Source organism: Aspergillus viridinutans, assembly GCF_018404265.1.
Source record: "Aspergillus viridinutans IFM 47045 DNA, scaffold_5, whole genome shotgun sequence".
Taxonomy (NCBI): domain Eukaryota; kingdom Fungi; phylum Ascomycota; class Eurotiomycetes; order Eurotiales; family Aspergillaceae; genus Aspergillus; species Aspergillus viridinutans.
Genome location: NW_025091221.1, coordinates 1,250,435 through 1,264,331, shown reverse-complemented (window position 1 = coordinate 1,264,331; position 13,897 = coordinate 1,250,435). Strand labels below are relative to the sequence as shown.

Here is a 13,897-nt window from a genome sequence, read left to right as displayed (position 1 = left end):
AAAAAACGACATCCTTGGGATTTGTATAACCTCAGTTGTTTTAAGGATGTTCAGATAGTAGGGAAATATTAATGGGTAGATAGGAAATCCCAAACTAAACAATGATGTAGATCAGTTGATAACAAACCTCATGAAATAGCCAATTTACCCTTGATCTCAACATTGAAGTGCTACTAAGAGACTCGACCTCCATCACATGATTTGAAGTGGCGCCACCTGCAGAGTGAAGTCTCAATGACATTTCAGGGCGGGATGCGTAGAAACACCTCAACGCTGATTGGCTGGTTGACTCTTTGCCCTTCAACTCTTTGCCGAACCGCCGACTCTGTTCCGCCTCCGCCTACAAAACAGAATCATCTCCCAAAGTACCCATTTCTCTATATTTGAAAACAATTTCTCTCCCTGAAACCAGCAAGTCCATCGCAGATACAAAAGGATCTACCTCCTATTTCTTATTATTATAGACCGCAGTCTTCTCCTTTATACACATAGATTTGATTCTACCATGTCGTTCTACAGGGTTACTGTGCACCCTTCGGTGACATCATCCGCCACGATGTTGAGAAGCGCGAGCAGACCATTCAATACACAATGCGCGCAAGCGCTCAGGAGTTTCTCCTCGTTTGGAAATACATACCGGTCATCGAAGCGTGATATGCAGACCGCTACTGCCTACCGACCCCATACCTTACCGTCTGTTTTCCCTCCTCCGTCCCGAAACGCCGGCACCCCAGACACATCTATCGCAGCAGAATTTCCACCAACTCCTGACACGACGATGCAAAAACAAGAACAGAGGGGAGACTATTCGAATGTGAGCCTGCGAGAAGGGGAAGCTCAGAAGTCGAAACCTGCTACAACCGCGCCCACCACAAGCTCGACACACGCGGAAAAGCCCCGAAGAAAATTACGGGCAAGAAAGGCGGCCATGAAGTTGACGCCGCTCGCGGTTGAGCAACTCCGTAAGCTCCTGTCACAGCCAGACCCCAAATTTATTCGGGTGGGTGTGAAGAACCGGGGATGTTCTGGGCTCGCCTACCATCTTGAATACGTTGAAAAGCCTGCAGCTTTCGATGAAGTTGTTGAGCAAGACGGAGTGAAAGTTTTAATCGACAGCAAGGCTCTGTTCAGCATAATTGGTAGCGAAATGGATTGGCAAGAGGACAAGCTGAGCCGGAAGTTTGTCTTCCGAAATCCCAATATTAGTAAGTCCCCATCATTCGTATACATATTTACCACGATACAGTTTGTCTAACGTTGAAGCGACAGAGGAGCAATGCGGGTGCGGCGAATCCTTCATGGTCTAGAACATCGTTTCTGAAATGTTCGCTTTTGCTATTGGGTTAACTGGGGTTTCATTGAGGTGCATTTAACGGCGTTATTGCGGCTTGCTCACGATATTTACGTACACCTGATCCCTGGTCTTACGGCTTTCTTTTCTGGTGTTACATGCGCCGGCAACACAAGGTTGATTGTGCTCTGCAAGGACAGCATTGAGAAGGAAAGACTGGGGCTTTCTTATGGACCTAGTCCGCAGCTCCGATTTGCTGCTCCTGCTCTTTTCCCATCAGGCATGGGATGTAGTCTTCTTCCGCGGAGCAGTTTTCCGGTTTGACGCTCGAGATACATATGGGCAGAGGTTACAGGGACCTGTCGAACTTCAAACAGACTGTACATATACCTTAAGTATTATAATGAAACTATATATTATGATTATTGTCTCCTGTCTCCTGGCTTTTATTGTTATTTTTCCCCCCAAGCGGATATCTGTATATCACGTGAGTGTTCGGAAAGCGGAAATCTGCTGGTGGTCGTCATTTCAATCCGTCTCTGTTTGGCAGTAAGCAGTTACTGACTATGCGATGAAGCAACGCGAACGATGGATGGCAGACCGTAACCAGGATGTTTCTTCAGTCTTGCTAGGCTGGCATTTAATCGGTCGGCGCTCTGACTTCTAAATACCCAAGAGTGAAGATGACTTCCCCCGCATTTCTAACCCCAGATCCTACGTGGGACGGGGATTCTGCAGATGGGCCTCTTCTCCTGACTGTCCGTTTCTCTGCCTCGATTCCCGACCTCCCTCTTGACATCCAGAACCCTGATATTACCACGGCTGCCGGCTTGAAGCAATTGATCCGCACGCACCTTCCACTGAACCTCTCATCACATCGCCTCCGTTTGATCTACGCTGGTCGTGGTCTGGAAGATGCCACCCCACTCAGTGTCTCATTAAAGCTCCCACCTTCGCCTTCTAGAACTCCCGTCACACAAGACGATGCTACCACTGCCAAGGGGAAGGGCAAAGCACCCGTCCGGGAGCAGTCCCGGCTCTACATTCATTGCTCAATAGGCGATATTGTTCTATCGGACGCCGATCTAGCGGCTGAGGCGGCAATAGCTACCACACTTCAGCAAGAGCAGACGGATGAGGCTTATACAGGGAGACAAAAGCAGCAGCAACAGCAGCAACCTCCGCCGTCCACTACGTCGGCCCCCCGCGGCTTTGATCGGCTGTTATCGGCGGGCTTCACACCTTCCGAGGTGTCGGCGCTCCGATCGCAGTTTATGGCGATCCAGTCTGTATCGCGGACGCCGGATACCATGCCGACTGGAGCAGAGCTGCGCGAGCTCGAAGACCGGTGGATGGATGAGGGATCATCCGCGATGGCAGCGGGCATGGGAGGTGGAGGTGAAGGCATTTCCTTTGCGGATGATGATGGCGGCTTTGGGGCTGGCTCCCGAGGTGCCATGGACGACATGCTTTGGGGCGCGGTGATGGGGTTCTTCTGGCCTGTGGGCTGTGCCATGTGGTTGAGGAGGGAGGAGGGTGTATGGAGTTGGCGGAAGGGATTGGCGGTCTTTGTGGGCGTCGTCATCAATGTTGCATTTGGCGCTATGCGCATTATGAATTAGATGGCCTACTTTAGGCTAGAAGCCGACTTTCTTGCGGTGCTGTTTTGTTTGCTACGAATGATACCCTTATGCTGAAGGAACGCACCAAGCGACCGATTGAGTGACCACTGGCTATAGTAGTAATATGTTTGACGAGTATTAATGCTGGGCGGATGCTATCATACAACAATTCATGTAGGAGTGCCTGCGCAAACAGACACGAATAAGTCATGAGAGGATAATATGGAAGAGGAAATCGTATCTACGCCTGTCCAGAACCCGACGCTAATGGAACTTGCTATAAATCACAGCAAAAATCAAAAGGACCAACACGGTAATAATCGCGATCGTGATTATCCGATTCGTAGCCATCCTGTGAGAAGGGAAAAGTTCGAGATCAGCAACTTGAGATCACAAGGCGTGGATTCCAAGGAGAGTCATTACCTACGGGCCATGCCCCTTAGAGTCTTGATGCTCGTATCTACATAACCCTCACTCTGCTGCAGCCCCGTTCGCGCATGCTCGATGGTCTGCCGTTGCTGGTAGAGGTCGGCTAATGTATTACGGCCGATATCCTCCGTTTCGAGTGCAATCCGCTGGCTCTCCTGTAGACGGGCAGAGCTCCGTTCCAAACGTTCGGTGCCGGAAAGAAGCTGCTGCCTCTGCTCCAGATGCTCATCTTGTGGTTCGTCCGTGTAGCGGTCGCCAAAGAGCGCCCTGCGATCGTCGGAGAGCGATTTGAGCTTCCGCTTGGCTTCGTCAACGTCGGTGGCATAGTTGCGAAAACGAATGTTGACTTTTGACCGTGCTGCTGAGGGGATGTTCTGTTTCTCCATGCGCATTTGATCTAGCTGCACGTATTCAACGAGATGTTAGACAAGATGTAGAGGCGGGAGTCCAGGAAGCGCGACGAACCAACTCATTGGCCTCATCCAACGCTCGTTCAGCCTGTGTTATTGCTGATTTCCGTTGCTCACCACTTGATTCCGCTATCTGGTCCAGCTTCTGGTTCAGATCGGCCTGTACCAGCTTCAGCTCCGTCTCATAACTGCTGAACAGCTCAGAGCCGGCATCGGTATCTAGCGGGTTCGACATTGTCTTCGTGAATCGTTGACAGAACACAAATCTAAAGGCAGAAAAATGCGAGAAGAGTATGACTGAAACGATCTCGGCGCGACGGGCGAACAGGTGTCGTTGATAAGCGGACTGTGATGGATCTCTCCCACCTTATCTTCGTGGCGGGTCTCCCTAACGGCCGGGCTTGTCTCCCAGGCGGAAACGTTTTGAATTTTGGTTGAAGTTGTCACTTGATTTGCAGCTGACAGCCTACAGAAATTGATATAGGGTAAATCAACAACTTGTAGAACCGAATCAACGACGACGAAAAAGAAAGAAGAGGCTGGACGATGGCAACTGCAATGACGATCGTTCATTGTTCGGCGATCAACCTCATTCCAGCCATCCACGAACACGTGACAACCGGCCGAGGATGAAGTAAGAGGTAAATAGAACAATTATAGTTATCTTCTCTTCACTTACTACTGCTACTCAGAAGGCAAACTAATATGGACTCTTATAATTCAATCATACCTTTGTTTCCATTTCCCGTAGATGAACGGCATAGCATTTCCCTAGAGTATCTACCTCTATATCTTTGTCACATTTACACCTTAAATCTAGTTGACTCATTGTCCACTTCTGAATTTGTCACTGCTGATAGCTTTTGACATAATATTCAAGATCACTCTAGGACCTTCACGTTCATTGGTAATCATTGGTTGAGTCTCAAGTTGCTGTCATCTGATGTGGTCACACTTAAAACTTGCTGGGAATGAAAACGGAGGCTAACCTAACCGCCTCTCATAAACCTGTCGGCTGTTATCATCAATATCAACGTCTCCAGATTTAATCTGCGTATGGCTGGATTTTCGCTCTCATCTGCGATGGCCTTTCGCCCGAAAGAGAAACGGGGCGCGTGGATGATCCTGGCAATGGGTAAGAAATCGGTATCCGAGGCTTTAACGCTCTCTCTTAGGTAGCATCTGAGTGCACACATTGTCCAGGCCCTAGTACGGGCTGAATCGCTTTTCTGCGGCTTTGTGATGAAGCAAGCCCTTCCAGTCTTAGAGTCCACAGTCATTAACATCTTGCCTTTATTCGCTGGGGCGAGCACTTCTGTTTTCGCCCGCGATGCAATGATACTGCTCCGTGGTCCCAGATCTGACAGATCGCGTCATGTCTCCCATGCAGCCTAAACGTGTCGCTATTGTTGGAGGCGGATGCGCCGGGGTCACCGCGTTCTGGGCTTTACAGAAGTCCCCGCATGATGTCCATCTTTTCGAGGCCTCTGCAACGCTTGGTGGGCGTATCAAGACAATACCATTTGAGCACGAAGGAAATAGAGTCGCCGTGAACACAATGCCACCAGTATTCAATGCAACTGCTTCTCGTCAGTGCCATCCGCAATGGAACCAGCCCTAAGACTAATTCCACTGCAGCCAGCCTTGTTTCACTGCTTCGCTGTCTAGGAATTTCCACATCCGCAGCGGAGTTCTCCTTTGGAACCACCGATGGTGTTGGGGCTGATCAATGGACTGGAAGTATACTTGGGGACATTATGCGTCGGCCATGGCTTCTGCGCAAACTTGAAACATGGCGCATATTGCTCGATATTGCACGATTACGATATACGTGTCTAGACCTACTGGTCGACGGTCATCAACGGAGTGAGCGCCATGCCCAGCACGAACCCGTGATGCGACATCATTTCTCAAGTGAGGAATATTCAAACTCATTTTATGCGAAGTACTTGACATCAATGCTATCGGCTTTGTGGGGAATCAATGCTGGCAAAATTATAGACCTGTTGCCTGTCAAAGCCTTCGTCCGCTCCCTGTCGGACCATAGCATTCTCTGTCCACGACCAAAGAGGCCGAAATGGCAACGCATTAGTGATGGAGCCACACAGTTGGTCCTGGTAATGGCAAGGGTATTCCCGTCTCATAGGATACACGTTAAGACCCGAGTGACAGGTATATTGCAGTCGACAAAGGAGCGTTTTGAGCTTATAACATCTGATGGACAAAAGGCGCATTTTGACCACGTTATTTTTGCCATTCCTGCGAGTGAAATCCAGCACATTTTGGGTACAATTCCTACTACTGAGGAAACTGAGATCTTACAAAAGTTGCGAACAGCAAGACATATCATGGTCTTGCATTCAGACCCACCTGTGAGTAATGTCAGCTCCTCAATCTCACTGTCTTGTGTCAGAACCACTCTGTATTACAAAGTACTCACAAACTGCCCAGTTCACAACAAACTTTGACTGGTCATGGCCTGCTAGTAGTTTCATAGTAACTGCCTGGGACAGACATAACAAGAACCTTCCTGAAGACCCTCCTGACAACATAAACCCCAGGATATGCCTCACTTGCGTCATGAATGACCAGCAGAATATTCCAATACAGCTCTTCGGCCCAGTCCTCATCACAATGGATCCATTCGCTCCGCCACATCCTCTCCTTGTCGCAGGAGTGTGGGAGTTCACTGATCTTGAGATCAGCACCGACATGCTCCTGGCTCTAAGCTCTCTTCCTGCCATTCAGAACAAACGAGGGCTTAGCTTCTGCCTCTCCTGGACGGGCCGTGGGTTTCTCGAGGACGCTGTTACCTCCGGCCTCATGGTTGCCGTTGAACATCTCGGTGCCAAAGTGCCCTTTGTCTTTGAGCATCATCCGGACCTCTTTAATGCGACTGAGCTACCACGATTGCATTTAAGTCTGGCAGATCATCTAATTCGGATACTACTCAGTCTACTGCGTGTCTACGTCCTTGTCATTGAGGTTTCACTCATCCTACTGGTTGCATTGCGACGCTCACTGAAGAAATTTTACCTCCCGAAAAAGTGAAAGGCCTATTGTTTGTATCAAACTTGGATAGATACAAGCCAGAGAAATACAGCCAGGCTATCTCCTGAATGATTACTGTTTGACGCCAAAGAGCTCATGGAGCCAAAGTATCCTTTCCATTACGTGACATAAGAACTTGCATATCAGACATAGCATACATCTTTGCGTGGTTTTGTAACTCCCTCGATCAACCGAATCCCCATTAAATTAAGTGCATTACTTCATGAAAGGAACTTGTCACTGTCCTGGCTGACGATGGCGGCACTTCTTTTCGCATCAAGGAAAAGATCCTCGCACTCTGCAACATCCGCCTCCTCAATGCCGCCTGGTCGTCCATTCACGCGCGCGAGGATGCTGGCAGGGGTGAGCAGTTGTAGAGCATACCGCAAGCTGACCTTGCTGCCATGCTCGGCGACCTTGTCGAGGGCAGGATCGGTGATATTGAGGCCTTCCGTCTTAGCGCGCAAGCGGATGATGGTCTTGATCTCATCGGGGGTGTAAGGATGCGTGGGAATAATGAGGAGACGGGCAAGCAGATCTGGGGGAATTCCATGCGCAGCAGCGACATCGTCTGTACCACGAATCACAGTGTGGCCCCGGTTGGATGCGAGAATGACGATAGGGGAGATGCTAGACTCAAGGGCGCGGTTGAGATAGGTGAAGCATTCGATGTCAAGCATGTGAACCTGAGAACGAGTCAGCACACTTAGAATGGGATGGGAAAAGGAGCTCGAAATACCTCATCAATGAAGAGCACGCCAGGAACAAGCTCAGCAACACCCTGGTCGATATAGCGGTTGACCACTTTGTTGATCTCCTGGCGCAGCTTGTCCGTGATTTCTGTTTTCTTCGGCTTCATGAGCTGGCCCATCATACTCATGACATCCTGTCCACCCTGCGGCCGTGCGTTGGCCATGTCCAAGTCATGAAGCGTCACATCTTGCACAATTTCCTTCTTCTTGTGTACCTCTCCCTTCGGTACGGGAACGTATTCTTCCGCCTCAAGATCGAACTCGGTCGCATATGCATCGGACCGTCCAACTCTCTTGCAAGCCCCAGTATTCGCTTCGATATAGACGACATCTCCGATGGTCACACGCTCCTTCTGGATCGCCTCGTAAATGCTAGGGTCAAGACGCAGTTTCTTGGTTCCTTTGGCTGACTTCAATCCGATAATCAAATGGCTGATGGTACGTCCGTAGCCGCCAAGGGGATTCTCGGTTTCCTCAGGCGTGAGTTCTGTGACTTCTCCTTCATATACCTCTTTCGTCTCGCGCACTCTTAGACCTGAGGATTTGTTAGTCGCAATCTCAACCAGAAAAACGCGACGGATACAGCATACCAATCGCCCGGCGAAAGTTTTCCATAAGTGCCTCGGTCTTCTTGACCTCAGCAGAGTAAATCTCACTGCCAACAATCGGGCAGAACGGGACCTTGGTTCCCAGTTCCTGTGACACAGCCAGAGCAAGGGCCGTTTTTCCAGTTCCTGGTCCACCTGCAAGCATAATTGCACGTCCTGCCATTTTCTTCGCCTTGATTAAATCCACGACGACACCGCACGCCTGTCAGAGAAACATGCTAGTTAGCCCAAGCTTATCTGACAAGGTGAAGAAAAATTGAATGCTCCGCACCTCACGGGCTGCTGCCTGGCCCACGAAGCCATCGGCAGACGGCTCCGCACTCCCATCTGGACGTAACCCAAGGCCTTTGATATGAGTGTGTGCCGCTGTTCTATTCTCGCGCGAACTGCCCTTCACTTCACTAATCTGAACCATGGCGAAGTATTGCGGCCTGGCGTGGAAGCTGATAGGCAACTCTCTGGATGAAATGAAAGCCTTTCAAGTGTGGTCGAATATTAGAAATAGTTGTGAAGGAGATCATGCAAAGGAAAACCTGCTGCAAGGAAGTTAATGCTTTAATATCCAGCGAGGTGATGCTTCTGGCCGAAATTCAAGCGCGCAGCTCAAAGGGATCGAGCAATGATAGCGGTGCGTTGCCAAGGCGGTCAAGCACCCCAAAGAATCCGCCCAAATTCTTTCCCTCTACCAGACTTCCCGATCATTTTACTAGCGGACGGTGCTCTATCAGGCTACGATTCGTCTCATCCGCAGCCTTTTATCGGATCTCTACACTTAATTTCCTACTGTCCTGCCATTGTTGATGCTGTTTCTATAACTTCATTATCACAATGGCAGGCCTCCAGAGTCGCTCCGCCATGACTCTTCCCTGCTCCCTCTCCGCAGCTTTTCGCAACCTCTCGTTATCAGTCCCGAAGCGCTCGTTCTCTACGACATTGGCTGCGCAAAAGACGAAGCAATTACCGGATTATATCCCTCCTTACCCCTATGGACCCAACTACATCTTCAAGCAATCAAACTCCGGCCTATATGGTGGGGCTATGATCCAGTTCGGAAACAAGATCTCGAAGGGCCGCAACGAGGGTAAAACGCGACGATTCTGGAAGCCCAACGTCAGGCGGAAGAAGCTCTGGAGTGAAGCCCTCGGAGAGTACCTCTACATCAAAGTTACGCGAAAGGCTCTGCGAACAATCTGGAAGTCGGGCGGTCTCGACAACTACCTTCTGGACGACCGGCCCGGCCGTATCAAGGAACTGGGTATTTTCGGTTGGGAATTGAGATGGAAAGTGATGCAGACACCTAAGATCCAAGAGCAATTTCGCCAAGAAAGAAAACGCCTTGGTCTCCCCGAGCCACCGTCGTTCGAGGAGTGGGTAAAGCAGAAGGAGGCAGAAATCGAAGCCAAGGTGGAGGAAGAGACCAACATCAAGGAAGTTACGAAACCAACATACAACGAGAAACAGTACTAGGAGAATAAAGGATGTGACGGGAGTTTTCTGATCAGCATACCATGGACAGTCGATTCGTTTTTCTATTCTGTTGGCCAAGGACTGGGCGTCATGTACTATTATCTTCGACCTATTTTCTGGAATTCAATGTACACCATTTCAGACAAGAATCACTGGCCGGGAGTCACGAAAACCGCCCATTTTCCGTCTAACCCTTCATGTATCATATCTGCAATACAGTATTGCTTGAAATATTCTATGCATATGCCATCTTCCCCGGTGCACAATATCAGATACTCTTTCTGGATAGCTCATAGGTCTGAAGATAGATGTTATAATAGAGAAGTATCGCTGAGCTCTGCTGCAAGTCCTCTTCTTCATTGAAGTAAATTGACGCCCTTATCTCAGATAACCCACATTCCGTCTGACTAGACCTCCTGTGAGTCCAGATCGTTGATTGGAATGTGCCATATACAAAGGTCGGGCGAACGATGATCCGCCGCTCATTTCCGGATTCGGCAGATTGGCCGCCTCCAGGTACGACAGTACAATCTATACAGCTCGTCCGGTTTGCCTTGCGGATATTACTCCCACCATGTCCTAATAGGAGGCATATTCAGATTATACAGAGTCGCCCAGCAAGAGTCGCTGGGGACAAAGTCATCTCGTCATGCAGTTTGCTCTACCCCCTCGGAGGAGTCCTCATACTTCTTCCCACACCCGCTCCTCCAGGCTCTCTTTACAACGCAAGAAACAGCTCAAGGCCGCTGCAATTTTAGGCTTTGCTATCCTCACCCTGTTCTTCCTTTTATCACACTTCTCCCATTCGAGTACAGCGTCAATATCTGCCCCTGCGGGAGCTTCAAGCATTGTCATTGTTACCGTTTTAGATCGGGTCCGTTTCAGTGATGCCTACATCCAGAAGATCATCAAGAACAGAGAGCATTATGCTAGTCGACATGGTAGGTGAACTACTTGCAGTACATCAGCTCTACTTCCGTGACCGACTAAACCTTTCTAAAATACAGGCTATACGAATTTCTTTGCAAATCTGTCTGATTACGAACCCGCCCTGGACAACGCCCCGCGGAGCTGGGCAATACTACCAGCGATGCGTCATGCAATGGCGTCACACCCTCATTCAGCTTATTTCTTTCACCTCGATGCTCATGCCCTGATCATGAACCCTAGCAAACCATTAGAGTCTCATATTCTCGGCAAGAATCGCCTTCAATCGTTGATGCTTAAGGACGTTCCCGTTGTGCCGCCGGATAGCATCATCAAGACCTTCTCGCACCTGAAGCCAGATGACGTCGATCTGATCATCAGCGCGGATAACGAGGACTTGAACCCCGGAAGCTTTGTGCTTCGGCAGGGCGACTTTGCGCGATTCTTCCTTGATATGTGGTTTGATCCTCTGTATCGGAAGTACAACTTTCAGAAAGCGGAGACGCACGCTTTGGTAGGTTTCCCTCCTCGGTTCCTTCCAGATGGCCGGTGATGATTTTCCTGACAATTGCCCCTCTTATACTAGGATCATATAGTGCAATGGCATCCGACTGTCCTCGCGAGAATGGCGCTTGTTCCTCAACGAAGCATTAATGCTTACAGCAAAGATTCCCCTGCTGCTTCTGCCGACGGCACTTACAAGGACGGAGATCTGATCATTCGGTTTTCCGGATGTGATTCCGATCCTAAGCGCAGTTGTGAGCAAGAGATGGAACCGTACTACAACCTTTGGGCGAAGAAGTTAAAGAGTGCATAAGCAGCTCCTCTTCTCCTGAATTGATCTTCCTGAGATTTTGCGCCTCGTTCTTCATATCTGGCTTCTATTATAGATCGGTGTTCATGGGTCTGGATGGAGCTATCATTTCAAACTTTGGATTTGGTTGACTAATGGGGTTACACGAGGAGACTTCTCTTTTTCATCATTCCTTATTTCTAGGAACTTTTTGGAGTAAGGCTTACAGGAGTTTGCGAGCGTCTAACGAAGAGTACATGTCCTCTCTTGAACTAGCGCAAGTGGAAATTTGACGCGCGTAGAAAATATTTTCGTAGCAAGCACTCTCCCTTTTTGCGTAGTGTCACAGCAACCCTTGTTAGCTGGCAAGTGTCTCACTGGATGCTTCGTGGCCTGGCCATTCCCGCAGGAATGGCTGGCTTTCCACACGCAGGTTGGTCCAATCGCCGAATATACTTAGAAGACTCCGGGAATTATGACAAACCTCTTGCGCTTGTACTTGTCACCGAACTCTTTGCGATAGCGGCGTTCCTTCTTGGCGGCCCAGCTAGCCATTATAGAACCTCCGATAGTGATGAAGAACAAGACACTCCAACTCATTCCGCTGACCAGATAGACGCCAATCCAGGCAGTGATCTCGAACAAGTAATTGGGGCAAGTCACAAGGTTGAATCCGAAGCCGGATGGGATGCCCCTCTCGGTGGTACCGGGTCGACGCAGGTCGCGAAGCACCAGATGGGTATTCAAATTGGCCAGCTCGCCGAAGACGAAGAGGGCAAGACCGCTGTAGAGGAGGGCTGGGTTGGGTTTGTCGGTAGCAGCAGCCGCGTCCGGGCGGAAAACCCAGTACGCGATGTTGAAGCCGGCAAGAACCCAGTAGTGAGCGCTGTTCCTGAAGATGTGACGGACGGGCATCGTGGCATTGCTGAAACGGTGGACAAAGAGTGTCTCGAGCTCTCGCTTGACAAAGTGCACGGTTAAAAGCCCGCAGATAAGTAGCTGCAGGTCGGAAGGCTCGGGTAGAGGCTTGTCGAAGGTGTTGTAGATATATGGCCGGAGAGGGAACAAAAACAGAGGATGGATGAGAAGAGGCCCCAGGTACTCGATAATGAAGACTGTGCGCCATGCAATTTGGGGACCTGAAAAGTGATGCAAAACACCGCGTTAGTTCTCATCGTGTTCGGAGAGTATAGCTGGATCAAATTTCCACATACCCAGATCCTTGACATGAACTACACTCTGATCCCTGAGTCCAATATCATTGACACTTGTGCCCTTCGAATTGGGGACAACTGTTCGGTCGCTTCCCTTGGTGATCCTCAAACGGTGGATGGAGAAGCCCGAAGCTTCCGCGAGTGAGCTATAAATTTCTTGTGTAGAAGCATTGGGACCAATCTGAAGTTCCTTAGGAAGCTTCCTGATGGGCTTTCCTGTAAGCAAAAGAATCAGTGCGCTGCAAATGCTTAGATCGAGGAAGAACGAAGATATTCAAATGTAAGCGTACCCCGAGGTTGAACGACCAACGTGATTGTCGACGCCATTGGAATTGAACGCGATCGCACTAATTTCTGATCTCACGATAGCCCGTGCCCGTAAACTCGGTCGAAAGTGAAGTCAATACACTCCGCAACAACAAGGGCGAGGAGATGATGGTCGAGATTCTACTGTCTGCAGTCTTGCTGATCCGCAAAATACTTCAGACTAACAAACAACTAGTGTCCACTGGTTTGGATCCATAACTGCATTCAGGCACCTCGGCAAGTCTCCAGTCACGTGATATTGATGAATGAGGGACATGTCGCACCTCCCATATGCACGTTACACTCGCGACTGAGTTGGGAGTCGGGGTACTCGACGCTGCGTTGTACTACATTGAGAATAATTCGTGTCCTTAAGCTTCCATCGAAAAAGAATGACTGTGGTGGGGGGGCAGGTTGGTGGGGGTGCATGCATTCAATTAACAGCAGTGAGAAAAGAATGTTTACATTGAGATAATGTTACGATTAAATGCAGAGATGTCAGCCTGTCAGCCGGCCTTCTCCGTTGCCTGTCAAGTTTCAGTATATGAATTACTACGCAAACCAGGCTGTACGGAGGGCTATGAATCTGACAACTCAGCCAGCCTTGTTCTTACAGGACTATTTAGCGGTAATTTAGCGTGCATTAAGGGTCCCACTGTCGTCGGCTGTAATCACCATCCCTTAGCCAATCTTGAGTGACTCAAATGTAGAAACGGTTATTTCTGTCTATCCGGTGGAAGAAACTTGTTGCCTTGATACAGCGTTCGTGATTGGGAAATCACATGAGCAGCCTATCGGCTGCGTCACCACTCATGAGCGGACCGGGATCGGGGATCTGGAATGTGGAATTGACCTATCCTTGTGTCTGGGTCGAATTATTGACTTATGAACTTATGACAATATGATTGCGCATTTGTCAACCAAGGTGTTGGTAGACTGGCAACCCACCATTTGCAGATCAGCCGGGTTGTCTTTCCTCGATCAGACGTGTTCTCAGCTTTGTAAGAACGGCAGCAGCAGTGGTTGG

At 49.5% G+C, this 13,897-nt stretch overlaps 8 protein-coding genes across 8 annotated transcripts; 5 read left to right on the top strand and 3 right to left on the bottom strand.

Annotated features, from left to right (window-relative positions):
- Nucleotides 1-505: 505 nt before the first annotated feature.
- isa1 (Fe-binding Fe/S cluster assembly protein ISA1) lies at nt 506-1,307 on the top strand (the record flags this gene model as incomplete). The annotated part of the gene is made up of 2 exons (XM_043270536.1): nt 506-1,205; nt 1,270-1,307. The coding sequence occupies 2 exons, from the start codon at nt 506-508 to the stop codon at nt 1,305-1,307; spliced, it is 738 nt and encodes a 245-aa protein (XP_043126471.1).
- A 667-nt stretch (nt 1,308-1,974) lies between these two features.
- Aspvir_007353 (DSC3 family protein) lies at nt 1,975-2,913 on the top strand (the record flags this gene model as incomplete). Its single annotated transcript, XM_043270535.1, has 1 exon — nt 1,975-2,913. The coding sequence occupies one exon, from the start codon at nt 1,975-1,977 to the stop codon at nt 2,911-2,913; it is 939 nt and encodes a 312-aa protein (XP_043126470.1).
- A 419-nt stretch (nt 2,914-3,332) lies between these two features.
- On the bottom strand, nt 3,333-3,987 carry Aspvir_007352 (v-SNARE protein VTI1; the record flags this gene model as incomplete). Its single annotated transcript, XM_043270534.1, has 2 exons — nt 3,333-3,743; nt 3,808-3,987. The coding sequence occupies 2 exons, from the start codon at nt 3,985-3,987 to the stop codon at nt 3,333-3,335; spliced, it is 591 nt and encodes a 196-aa protein (XP_043126469.1).
- A 2,345-nt stretch (nt 3,988-6,332) lies between these two features.
- Nucleotides 6,333-6,803, top strand: Aspvir_007351 (uncharacterized protein; the record flags this gene model as incomplete). The annotated part of the gene is made up of 1 exon (XM_043270533.1): nt 6,333-6,803. The coding sequence occupies one exon, from the start codon at nt 6,333-6,335 to the stop codon at nt 6,801-6,803; it is 471 nt and encodes a 156-aa protein (XP_043126468.1).
- Nucleotides 6,804-7,024: 221 nt separating this feature from the next.
- Nucleotides 7,025-8,578, bottom strand: rvb1 (RuvB family ATP-dependent DNA helicase pontin; the record flags this gene model as incomplete). The annotated part of the gene is made up of 4 exons (XM_043270532.1): nt 7,025-7,489; nt 7,543-8,090; nt 8,146-8,365; nt 8,435-8,578. 4 exons carry the CDS (start codon nt 8,576-8,578, stop codon nt 7,025-7,027), a joined length of 1,377 nt encoding a protein of 458 aa, XP_043126467.1.
- Nucleotides 8,579-8,991: 413 nt separating this feature from the next.
- Nucleotides 8,992-9,630, top strand: Aspvir_007349 (mitochondrial 54S ribosomal protein bL28m; the record flags this gene model as incomplete). The annotated part of the gene is made up of 1 exon (XM_043270531.1): nt 8,992-9,630. The coding sequence occupies one exon, from the start codon at nt 8,992-8,994 to the stop codon at nt 9,628-9,630; it is 639 nt and encodes a 212-aa protein (XP_043126466.1).
- Nucleotides 9,631-10,279: 649 nt separating this feature from the next.
- Aspvir_007348 (putative alpha-1,6-mannosyltransferase subunit) lies at nt 10,280-11,374 on the top strand (the record flags this gene model as incomplete). The annotated part of the gene is made up of 3 exons (XM_043270530.1): nt 10,280-10,571; nt 10,638-11,071; nt 11,144-11,374. The coding sequence occupies 3 exons, from the start codon at nt 10,280-10,282 to the stop codon at nt 11,372-11,374; spliced, it is 957 nt and encodes a 318-aa protein (XP_043126465.1).
- A 432-nt stretch (nt 11,375-11,806) lies between these two features.
- Nucleotides 11,807-12,891, bottom strand: Aspvir_007347 (trans-2-enoyl-CoA reductase (NADPH) TSC13; the record flags this gene model as incomplete). Its single annotated transcript, XM_043270529.1, has 3 exons — nt 11,807-12,489; nt 12,565-12,780; nt 12,855-12,891. 3 exons carry the CDS (start codon nt 12,889-12,891, stop codon nt 11,807-11,809), a joined length of 936 nt encoding a protein of 311 aa, XP_043126464.1.
- Nucleotides 12,892-13,897: the final 1,006 nt, after the last annotated feature.